At 36.9% G+C, this 12,036-nt stretch overlaps 1 protein-coding gene across 1 annotated transcript in view; it reads left to right on the top strand.

Annotated features, from left to right (window-relative positions):
• LOC149153445 (transcription factor MYB3R-1-like) overlaps window positions 1-12,036 on the top strand; it is a 130,768-nt gene that overhangs the window by 75,539 nt on the left and 43,193 nt on the right. Inside the window, exon 9 of the mRNA XM_089441539.1 lies at window positions 11,544-11,661. Coding sequence (XP_089297665.1) covers window positions 11,544-11,661 — 118 coding nt within the window. The remainder of the gene's footprint in view (window positions 1-11,543; window positions 11,662-12,036) is intronic.

The following is a 12,036-nucleotide window of genomic DNA, read 5'->3' as shown; positions in this document are numbered from 1 at the left end:
TGTGGGTCTCTCTACTAGCCTTAGCACCTAGGCAAGTAGAACCCTTACTGCTATACTCCAATCAACACCACCAAGGAAACATGCTTGGCTAGAGAGAATCCAATTTATTATGTTTTGAGGATAGAGCATTCCTTAAGGGGGCGATAATGTAATAAACGTAATTATAATAAATATAATAAATGCTAAATAATAATAAATAGATCAATGAAAGGTCAAAGAACACACCTCTTACCTCAGAGAAGGCTCATTGTAATCATCATTTTATCAATTATTTCTTATTCTATATATATATATATATATATTTGTAGAAATTTTCCATGAATCTCAGTAAATAAGAAATTATCTCTCTCTCTCTCTCTCTCTCTCTCTCTATATATATATATATATATATATATATTTGTAGAAATCTTCTATGAATCTCGGTAAATAAGAAATCTAACTTTTCACTACAATGTTCTTGTACCAAAAAATATATTGATTATATAGGTGTGGGGAATGAAGGCACACCATCCAAGGTGGAACCTTATCAATGCTCTCATTATCGTGAACATTGAGAAAAACATAGGTAGTTTGACGACAAAATATGCATTGATATTTTTGGGATAATGTAGGTAGATATTGAAGTCTATCCCTACTAAACTAGTGTTTAAAGCAAAAATGACTCTTGAAATAGGACTTACAATTTACAGTGATCGAAGCAAGTTTATTTATATTATAGGTTTAGTTCTAAATACTTTTGAATTGCAGATATGCCTCGAGAGAAGTGGCAAGTAACCAAAACTAGATGCATTATTATAACTTATTTTATATACAAATGTTGCAACACATTTGTCTGTACCTTTGTGAAGCTGTAACGAATTGTATAATAGTAAGGATTAGGAAATTATGTATGGCTAAAGCATTATCTTGATGAAAGACATGTTCTGGAATTTAGACGACAAACCAAAGGTAATGTGCATTTAGCATTGCCTTTCGAACACATATACAAGGTAGATAGTAGAAAGTCAGTAGAGTAGATATATTAATATACATATGCTATTAATACTCTCTCTCTTTCTCTCTCTCTCTCTCTCTTTCTCTCTCTTTATATATATATATATATAAATTGAACATCACCAAAAGTAGGCTGCTCTAAGATTGGTTCATTGAATACATACCCATTGCATCAAGGAATACATATACCTTTGTTCTTTCTTTAGACTACTCAAGCATGCCCTTCTTCAAGGTCTATAGATTCTTACACATGCTATAGTTCTTCTTACAACAAGAAGGTGAAGTAATCTTAGAGAGGATCTTCATGGCATGTTGCTTCATGTGTTTCCCACCAAGCATAAGGCTTCTTAATCCTCTTTTCTATGATAGTACGGTCACATCATAACCTTCAAATTTCTCAATGGAATTGGAAAACTTGACAAAGACCCCATCCACCTTGTCAAGGCGGTTTTATCTTGGAAGTAATTTGCTTGATTCAATTTTTCTCCAATCTAAAATCACCCTCTCCATGTGAGGTCATTTTCGTCTAGGGAGAACATTGTATGGTCAGGAACAAGATCTCTGTGAATTTGGTGAGTGGGTAAAGCAACAAAAAGACGTGGAATTCTACTCCCACCCATTGACAATAATATCTTGTATGGTCGTGAATAAGATCTCTATAGATGTCCTATTCTTTGGATACTCATTATCAAATTTAATTGGCTTAAATTTCTCAATGGAATTGGAAAACTTGTCAAAGACCCCATCCACCTTGTCAAGGTGGCTTTATCTTGGAAGTAATTTGCTTGATGCAATTTTTCTCTCATCTAAAACCACCTTATCCATGTGAGGTCATTTTCGTCTAGGGAGAACATTCTATGGTCGTGAACAAGATCTCTATGAATTCGGCAAGTGGGTAAAGCAACGAAAAGGCGTGGGAATTTTACTCCCAGCCATTGACAATAATATCTTGTATGGTTGTGAATAAGATTTGTATGGATTCCCTATTCTTTGGATACTCATTATCAAAATTAATTGCCTTAGATAAACTCAATCATGGAGCTCCACCCCTCATAAAAGTATCCCAATATGGGCTGGGCTATATTGACTATTCACAACTAAGAAACAATAGGGTTTGCAATCTTAATGGTAAGGTATACCTTTGCCATACTTCATCAAACGTCTCCCAATATGCTCGGGTCCATATTTGCAATTTTCAACAAAGAAATGATAGGGTTCATGATAATAATTGCAAGATCTACCCTTTGCCGCCAACAATCATCTAACATTGTACCCTTGACCCTTTTTAGAGCATTTACATCTTGCTTTCTCAAGAATGTCAAATAATCTGAAATAATAATGGTTGAAAGGGTACATTTGGCCTCCTTCAATATCTTAAGCATGACGAATGAGGAGGCAAACCAAGTATTTGCAATCATCAACAATTATAGATTTTTGTGGATGTTTTATAGATTGTGAGGGCGTGGTATAATTTGAGTTCTCCCATCTATGTGACATCAAAACCAATAGATTTAAATTCCAAATTCAATGAATGAAGAATGCAAAGTGTACAAAATACGTGTTGATATTTAGTCTCAACAATCATGTGGACAATCTTGCAAACAGGGGCATTATCTGTGATAATTTGCACACAACAATCAACACCTACTTCTTCAATGATTTTAATGACCGAGTCATCCATGTAATTTTCATCCTTGTATTTACAAGGCATATCAATGATCCAATCAACTTCTTGAACAAAGTAGGATTAGTTGAATCAACATACTCACAAGTGAGCTTCAAATCTGGGGACATGGGTGTGGCTAGGGGTTTGCAGTCCCTCATTCAATTTTACTAATATCTTTAGGGTCTACTTCTCTCGCCCAATGAAGAATTCTCTTGGACATTGTTGAACCTCCATTCCTAAAATATAACATAATAGACCAATATCCTTCATATCAAATTCATTTGCCAGTTTTTTGTTTGCACCCCATCTCTAGCTATCCGAACTCCCTGTAATGATGAAGTCATCTACATACATAATTGAGACAACCTAATCAACTTTATTATACAAATAATAAAAATGTGGATCAACATTAGTCTTGCTGAACCTCAAGTTTAGTGGGAACCCATCTATCCAGAGTATCAAGCTTGTGGTCCCTACTTCATCCCTTAAAGGTATTTCTTCAAATTGCAAACATGAGTATCATGTGCATGCACCTCAAAACCTTTGGCATGATTTATATAAACTTCTTCTTCATTCATATAGTCATGAAGTTGTCTTTATATCAATCTGATATAAGGACCATCCGAAACATCGTTGTCACTGTCATGCTGTGAACACATCACTGTAATACTTATGCCAAGAGTATATACTCATGCAATATCCTTCTGAGAACCATATACCCTTTCTGCAACTGAAAAACTGTAATATTGTCTCCATCCGAGATTCCTGTAACTCTCTGTGCCATCCGAAGTTGCAGAGGTATCCGAGATGCACCCTACTGTACCCAACCATAGTTCCTGAGCGTCCAAGAATGACATCTGAAACTCTTCCTGCAATTGTCCTGTACTTCCTGCACCTATACGAAGTTCAGAGAGAAATTTGAATCTATGTTTCCTGTGGTGACCCCAGCAGGGTATTTATAGTGGTTTTGTCTCCATAAATAAGCCGACATGTCACAGTGAAAGGATGTGTCTATTATTTGAGCCAACTTGACATTAATATATATTTTGAGGCCGACATAGCTGCTCTTCTTCATCGTTTTGTTGGCTGCTCTTTTCAAGAGGATTGTGCTTGTCTTGGAGGGCTAATCTAGTCACTAGGTAGACTTATATTCATTACATATATGCTCAAGAAGAGCATGACATTGACTCTTTGACATCCTAAGGCTCTCAATGGGAGCCATCTATAAAATAAACCTCTTGCTCATGAAACCCATGCAGCAAGGAATAATAATAAATTCATTTTCTTGTTTTACAAAATCATAATTACAATGTCACGAAGACCGAACCTAGTTACACTTTCTTCCAGTGTGGAAAAAGTCCCGAAAAAATCAGGATTAATTCCTAAAAATGCGATTTTTTGGCCTAAACGATTATATCGGCCGACTTTTTGACGATTTTTTGAAAAACGAAAAAATTGCGATAAAATCCAATTAATCCCGATTTAATCGGGACGATTGAAAAAATCATTTGCATTATAAAATTTATGGCAGCGGGCATAAAAAGCCGGAAATCGTTCATTTAATTTTTCACTGTCTTTTTGCTTGTTCTGAATCCGCGCTATGGAGAATCGAGGCCCGAGGGTTTCAACTTTAAGTTTTCGGTGTGCATTTTCCAGTTGCAACGTTGCCAACAGGAGCCCGCAAGCCTCGGCCCTCAAGGTTAAGAACTTAAGGTATGCTCACTGCTCAGAGCCTCAGACGGTAGACCATACGTTGTTAAAACTTAAAAGTTAAAACTTAAAAGTGACGTATATTATGATTAATATATAATATATAATATATATATATATATATTTCATATTTATTACATACATGGCTATGCGCAATGAGCATTGCGGCCCTACGGGCAGCGGAAAGCCATGGCCCATTATCCAAATAACAGCGTATATGTATTGTGCAATGTGTACACTGTATATTATATAATTGTTCAGTGTTCATTGTTAAGTTTCACTGATATATACCACAGTTGTGAGAGCATTTTGCCATTACATATCGTTCACATGAGCATAGGAATTTCTGTCTTATGTCATTGTTTATAATATATATATCATTGCCATACATAACAAAAGTATTGCCAAATCAAACAAGGTCAAGGTTATTTCCATGTCAAACAATGTCACTTACCATATCAAGGTACTAATATTTAGGAGTCCTATTATCACTTAAGGTCATTCAGCCAGTGTTAACAACTTATGAGTTATACTTATAAGTTATGACCATTGTAAGATACGGTGATAACTGATACCCTCATCTCCAGATATATTAAATAGTAAATACCCAATAAATTTTCCAAAGTTTTGTGTAATCTGTCTCAGACTCCAGAGAACTTTCATCGAACAGTTTGAGTGAGGTAGGCTGTAGGTACAGTTATTAGGAACCTGGTGTTAACTCAGCAATGCAGACTCTAGCATATCAGTCCCCTTTTGGTGAAGGATATCAGTCCCACTTGAAGAATGCTAGCTCAGAAATTGAGCCCACAATGTTAACATATAATAATAAATATATATGGCTTAGGTGTTCACTGTTCGAACTTCGGTGGGTCTAACTGATACCCTCATCTCCAGATATATTAAATAGTAAATACCCAATAAATTTTCCAAAGTTTTGTGTAATCTGTCTCAGACTCCAGAGAACTTTCATCGAACAGTTTGAGTGAGGTAGGCTGTAGGTACAGTTATTAGGAACCTGGTGTTAACTCAGCAATGCAGACTCTAGCATATCAGTCCCCTTTTGGTGAAGGATATCAGTCCCACTTGAAGAATGCTAGCTCAGAAATTGAGCCCACAATGTTAACATATAATAATAAATATATATGGCTTAGGTGTTCACTGTTCGAACTTCGGTGGGTCTAAAAATTTTAAAAATTAAAATTTAAAATCACTATAAATTTGTAATTTAAATTTTAAATTTATTAATTTGTTTCTAAATTGAAAATTCTGAGTGCAATACAAATTACTAATTATATTTTGTTGATTTGAATTTGTTTCAATTTTTTTTGTGCCCAGGTTTAAACTTTAAATTCCAGCTCAAAGTTTAAAACAAAATGCCGAGGATTTTGGATTCTATGTGGGAGTTTGGTGAGCCTGATGCTACACCCGAAACTGGGGGGGTCAATAGAATGTATTTGACTTGCAAGTTGTGTGGCAAGCATATGTCAGGAGGCATCAACAGATTAAAATTCCATTTGGGGCAAATTCCGGGGCAAAATGTTGAACTTTGCAAAAACACAACTCCAAAAATCATCCGACGGGCCATTCAACCATTGATGGATAAAGAAGGGGGAAAAGACACCAGGGCAGCAATAACAAAACAACTTGTAGGGGGCTCAAGAGTGGGGGGAATTGAGAGTGGCAGTGCTTCTACAACAGCATCACCTTCCTCACCCATGGGTACTCATCCTTCTATCTCATCTTTTTTTGTTCCTAGAACAACAACTGGTTCACAACCTGGGATCAGATCATCAATGAAAAAAAAGGAAAAGGCAGAAGCTGACAAGTTGGTCAGTAGGTGTCTTCTATGGAGTGATGTTCCTTTCAACATTGCCAAGACAAACCCATTCTACCAGCCTATGTTTGATGTTGTTGCTGTCGTTGGCCCGGGGTACAAAGCCCCCACCTTTGCAGAATTGAGAGGGCCTCTTCTTCAAGATGAAAAGACTGAGTGCACTGCTAGATTGGCAGAGTTTAGGGCATCATAGGAGCACACTGGATGCAAAGTCATGTCAAATGGTTGGACTGACCAGAAGGGTAGGACCCTTCTTAACTTCTTGGTTAGTTGTCCCAATGGGACAATGTTTATGAAATATGTTGATGCATCTGCACACACTAAAGATGCACGTTTATTATGTGAGTTGTTGGACCTCTTCATTCAGGAAGTAGGCCCAAGCAATGTTGTCCAAGTCATAAAGGACAACGCTGCAAATTATGTTGCAACTGGCAAGATGCTTATGGAGAGGTATCCTAACTTGTTTTGGACACCTTGTGCTGCTCATTGCATTGACTTGATGTTGGAGGATATAGGTAAAATTCTTACTGTGAGGGATAATGTTGAATCAGCCAAGAGCATAACAAAATTTATTTATAATCATTCATCTGTGCTTAGCTTGATGAGAAAATTCACCAACAACAAAGAGTTGGTGTGGCCTGCCATTACACGATTTGCCACTACTTCCATATCTCTTCAGTCTCTATTGAATTCTATGTGGGAGGTGAAGAGCATGTTTCTCTCAGCGGATTGGCGTTCTTTATCTATTAGCCGCAAACCGGAGGCAGAGGGCATATGCAGACTAGTTTCATATGATCAGAGCTTTTGGGTAAGAGTAGAGGAGGTGTGTGCCATTTCAGAACCTTTGGTAAAGGTTCTTCGATTGGTTGATGGAGAGAAGCCCGCAATGGGCTACTTGTATGAGGCCATGGATAGGGCCAAAGAAGCCATCCGTGCTTATTATGCAGATAAGGGAGACGAGGGGTTAGAGAAACAACAGGTCATATGGAGAGGGATTGATCAGCGATGGAACAATACCCTCCATCGCCCCATTCATGTTGCAGGTGTCTACCTCAACCCTGCATTTTCTTATGCTTGTGGTTTCAGATTTGATGCCGAGGTGATGGATGGATTCTTCACTTGTGTCGAGAGGATGGTGTCATCTGAGCAAGAACGTGAGGAGATTTCTAAAGAAATGGAGGTCTATAGGATGGGAGGTGGCACATTTGGTTTTAACATGGCTATTAAGAATAGGACGACCAAAATGCCAAGTAAGCTTTAGTTTGTTTCAAACTTTCAAGTTTAGAATTTCAATGTTTTTTTATGTTTCTCATTTTTCTTTTAACTTGTAGATGCTTGGTGGACAAGCTATGGTGCCAGAGTACCCCATCTCCAAAAGCTTGCCATTCTAGTGCTCAGCCAAACATGCAGTTCCTCTGGGTGTGAGCGCAACTGGAGTGTATTTGACAAAATACACTCCAAAAAGCACAACAAGTAAAAACTAAAAAGATTTCAAATTAAATTTTTTGAATTCGTTTGATTAATTTTAATATTTAAATTTTCTAAGTACTAATTTACAATCTATGACCCTAATACAGATTGGAATCCCAACGCCTCAATGACATGGTATACATCTACTACAATCTTCGATTGTGGGTGAGACAACTTCAGAAACCTACTGATGTGGAAGCCATCTCATTGGAGAATATTGATACCACTGTTGCATGGAGAGTCGAGACTGAGAGGCCAATCTTGGACACGATCCCGGATTGGTTAGGTGTGGATCTAGAGGATGTAGCAGTTGTAGAGGAGGGAGAGCCAGAGATAGAGGAGGAGGAGGCGGAGCAACATCAGGGTCAGGAGGCAGTAGCAGAGCTGGATGAGGATGTTGAGGAGGAGGTGACACCATCTAGGGTGGGCAACAGCAGCGGCAGCGTAGCACAGAGGCCACCTCTTCCATCAGCTTCTAGAGGACGATTGAGTCCATTTCATTTTGTATCCCCAGGGGCAAGGTCTTCTTCCTCTAGAGGAAAAGGCAAAGCCATTCCCTATTCCCGTAAAAGGGGAAGAGGATCTCAGTGACTGATTAGTGATTACTTGATGACTTTTAGATGACTCATGATGTACATTTATTATATTTTTTGTTGATATTTTGACTCTTGAGTCTTGAGACTCGGACAGGACTCAAAATTCAGGAGTGGATTCACTATTTTGATATGTAATGTAGCACTAGACTTCGTATACATATTATATATTAGCTTTATTTACATGTTTATGTGGATATGCATTTATTTGATGTTGTGGATACTCTAGATGTTAAAAAAATAAAAAAAAAATGAATAATTTTGTGTTTTTTTAATTTTGCCGACTTTTTGCCGACTTTTTCGAAAAACTCCCGACTTTGCCGAGTTTTTCAACTTTTGGACCCTTGCCGAATTAATCCTGACTTCGAATTTTTCCACATTGCTTTCTTCAACACCTACACTCACTGCAGCCTGTTTTTGTTGGTTTGCCTTTTTTCCTTTCTTCTTTCTAGAATTGCTTGGCATAATCTCCCTTCTGGTGACACCTAAAACATTTGACACTACTCAAATCCTTCTTAGCTTTCTTTGGCTTGCTTTTTTCTTCTTACCCTTCTTGTTTCCTTTCTTAATTCTAATTTCTAACCTTGTATCTTCTGCACAAAGACACCCCAAACTTTCTCAAAAGATGATAATTCTTATGAGCACAAACTTCTTGGGAAAAGGGTTTCTATGATGAAGCAAACCCATTCAAGATAATGTGCATTGATTCTTTATCTACCACTTGTGTCCTTATGGTAGTCAACTAGTCTCTCTTCTCAGGTATCTTGGCCAAGTAGCTAACTACTGTATCTCGTTCGTGTATGGCTGAAAGCTTGTTTCTTAAGAGCTTCTTCCAAGAGACACTCTCACTTGAGCATAATTTAACCAAAACATCATACATATGCTTATCTGTGTTCTTCTCTGCAATATGATTAATCAAAATATTCTCTTTGCCTTGGCCTTATTTTTGTTATACATGGCCAACAGTTTTGGATTGGTAGCTGTAGCAATCTCTTTCTCAACATGCTCCCAAACCTTAATTGCTTCCAAAGGCATTTGGATCCTGCACATACAAGGTGTAAAATTGGAAGCAGATCTGAAGCACACCTTAAAGCAAACAGATCACCCTTCCAGGGTTCAAGAACTACTTGCCAAGTTCACTAGGCACCTCCCTTAAGTACGGAAAAACTGAAATACCCATCTCCCTTTTCAGCATGAGTGATCTCAGTCAAATCAGTACCATGTGGGAATTTAAAAAATCTGTCCTTAATGCAAGTTCAGAAATCTCAGCTCAACCTTGAGGTTCCTTGGATCTATTTCTGTGAACTTTCCAGCCTTAGAGGTGAATCTGAAATATAAATTACAGCAATATATATTTCACTTCTATCCAACCAAATAAGTAAGGCATATCCACACCCATCTCCCTTGAGTATGGAGCAACTGAAATACCCATCTCCCTGTTCAAAAAGAGAGTGATCTCAGTCAAATCAGCTCTAATACCACGTGGAAATTTCAAAAATCTTTGCTTAATGCGAATTCAGAAATTTCAGCTCAACCTTGAGGTTCCTTGAATCTATTTCTGTGAACTTTCAGCCTTAGAGGTGAATCTGAAATATAAATTATAGCAATATATATTTCACTTCTATCCAATCAAATATATATGGCAGCTCCCCAAAATAAACACCGGACAATTGTACTTCAAAGGAAATATGTTTCCAACCCTAAGGGCACAATACCCAACATATAGAAGATCTGAAAATAGCTTATAAATAGTAGATATGTTACAGCCACAAATCTGCCCTCTTAGCTTCTATTTACATGCCAAATCTACTCAATGTCATGTTAAATCAACATACATAACCAGCACTGAAAGCTACTCGATCACAACAGGAACATTAGCTGAAAATCAAATTTTCAGGTACACAGTTTACACAGCAAAGTACGCTTCATATATACACAATAGTTAATCTATAGTGTAAGTCATCATGTTCAGTGGTTTCGAAAGATTAATTTGAAATTCAGCGAATATTAGGATGGGAATTGGATTAGTTTAAATTTCAAACGTAAAAGAGAAATAAGGTCTATTACCTGCAAGCCTGTATGTATGAGACAGCGAATTTTTTATGGAAGGCCATTGAATGTTGGATGCCCAAAATTGATGAATGAATGCAGGTGAAGGATGACTATCTGGGATCAAGAAATGTCTACTAGAAGATTCGTGTCTGCAAAAATGGATGACATGCTATACCAATATTCGTGCCCTTGATTGAACAGTTGTTCTGCATCTTTGCTGCTATGCTATTTTGGCATCACCAAGTTTCCACAAGCCTTTGCTCTGTCCTGTCAAATGCATCTTGATAGAAAGAATATGTCTCTGGTATATAACTGATTAATTATCCCTTGAGACGGTCTTGATGCTTCACTTCCTCCAGTCAGTGGGCTTATGCCTATTCTCACCTTTTAGTCATCTCCTATCAACCGTGCAAAATTATCCTCAATTATACTGCTTTATGCTTTACATCGTTGTCATCTAAGAAGTATATAATTTTATCAGTGAACAAGAAGTTTTAGGTGCAAGATCAAGATAACTTATCGATATCAGTAGTTGTATCTGCATAATTTTTTTTGTATTTGGAAAACTTATTTGAACCACTCAACCACAAGATATAAAATAATTGCTAATTGCAAGTGTGTACTATTAAGTGAACAATAATAGGCGTCATAAACTATTGCAAGTGTGTACTATTAAGTCAAATGGACGATTAGATAACCTCTGCTAGGTACATCAATGAATTGACATGCCATCAATACTATTACAAATGATATTATGTTAAATGCCAGAAGATATGACAGTGATTATAATAGTTTGAGGAGAAAGTATGCTAAGAGAGTGAAGTCGTTATGGATGTGATTATGATTGACTAACATGCACAATATAGACTGTAATTGCATCTTCCATTCATCAGTTGTATAGTTTATATAAGGATAGTTATTTTCCCTAGGATAGTCTTGTGCTAGAATGTTATAGCCATCGCTATTTCCAGATGTGTTTGGAGCCATAGTTTACATTTCTATGTTTATTTGTCATGATATATTGTTTAACCCTGATAAGATTTTGTGTAACAATATTGAATCAAGTTAATTTTTCTATTTAATTTGTGAGTACTAAGTTGTAAACTAGTGTTATTAAGTGTAACGATCTAAATTGTTTTTTTTTAATCTATATCAATGTTCAAGTTGGTATATCTCTTTATGAAACCAAAGCAGAGAACTGAACATTTCCTCGTAATTTGTCCAGAATGGGTAGTGCATCTGGCCTTGAAAAAGGTCTCGGGTCTCCTCTTGGATGGAAGTCACCTTGGAGTCTAGATCCATCTTTCTCAGTACAAAAGAACAGTGCAGACACATTTCTTGAGGTATTATTCAAGTTGCCCTTGCCTCCTGTCAGAATAATATTTTTTGGATTGTTCTTTTCCCTTAGTTTAAAACGGGAAATGCTGAATTCCTGTTACATTTTGATATTTTTCTTATTCTTAAGGAAATACACTCATTTTTATTGAGAGAGGCATGTTATTGGTAACTGTAAAGTCTTGTCCGTATTTATTTATGTTCTTGAAAGACAATTTGATTATTAGACACATTGCACAACTGTCAGGATCATTGGAAAATAGAAAGTTCTGCCACTCAAGCAGATTTCCATTTGGAGTGTTATTTTCTGAATATCTCTCTATCTACACTTTTACCTAATTGATTATCATGCTTTTGTGTATCCATTCTTCCCTAGAACTCAC

Source organism: Pinus tabuliformis, chromosome 9, assembly GCF_031772625.1.
Source record: "Pinus tabuliformis cultivar Carrire ecotype Pingquan chromosome 9, CPIR1, whole genome shotgun sequence".
In the NCBI taxonomy this organism is placed as follows: domain Eukaryota; kingdom Viridiplantae; phylum Streptophyta; class Pinopsida; order Pinales; family Pinaceae; genus Pinus; species Pinus tabuliformis.
Note: the sequence above shows the minus strand (reverse complement) of the source record. Positions and strands in the feature narration are given on the sequence as shown.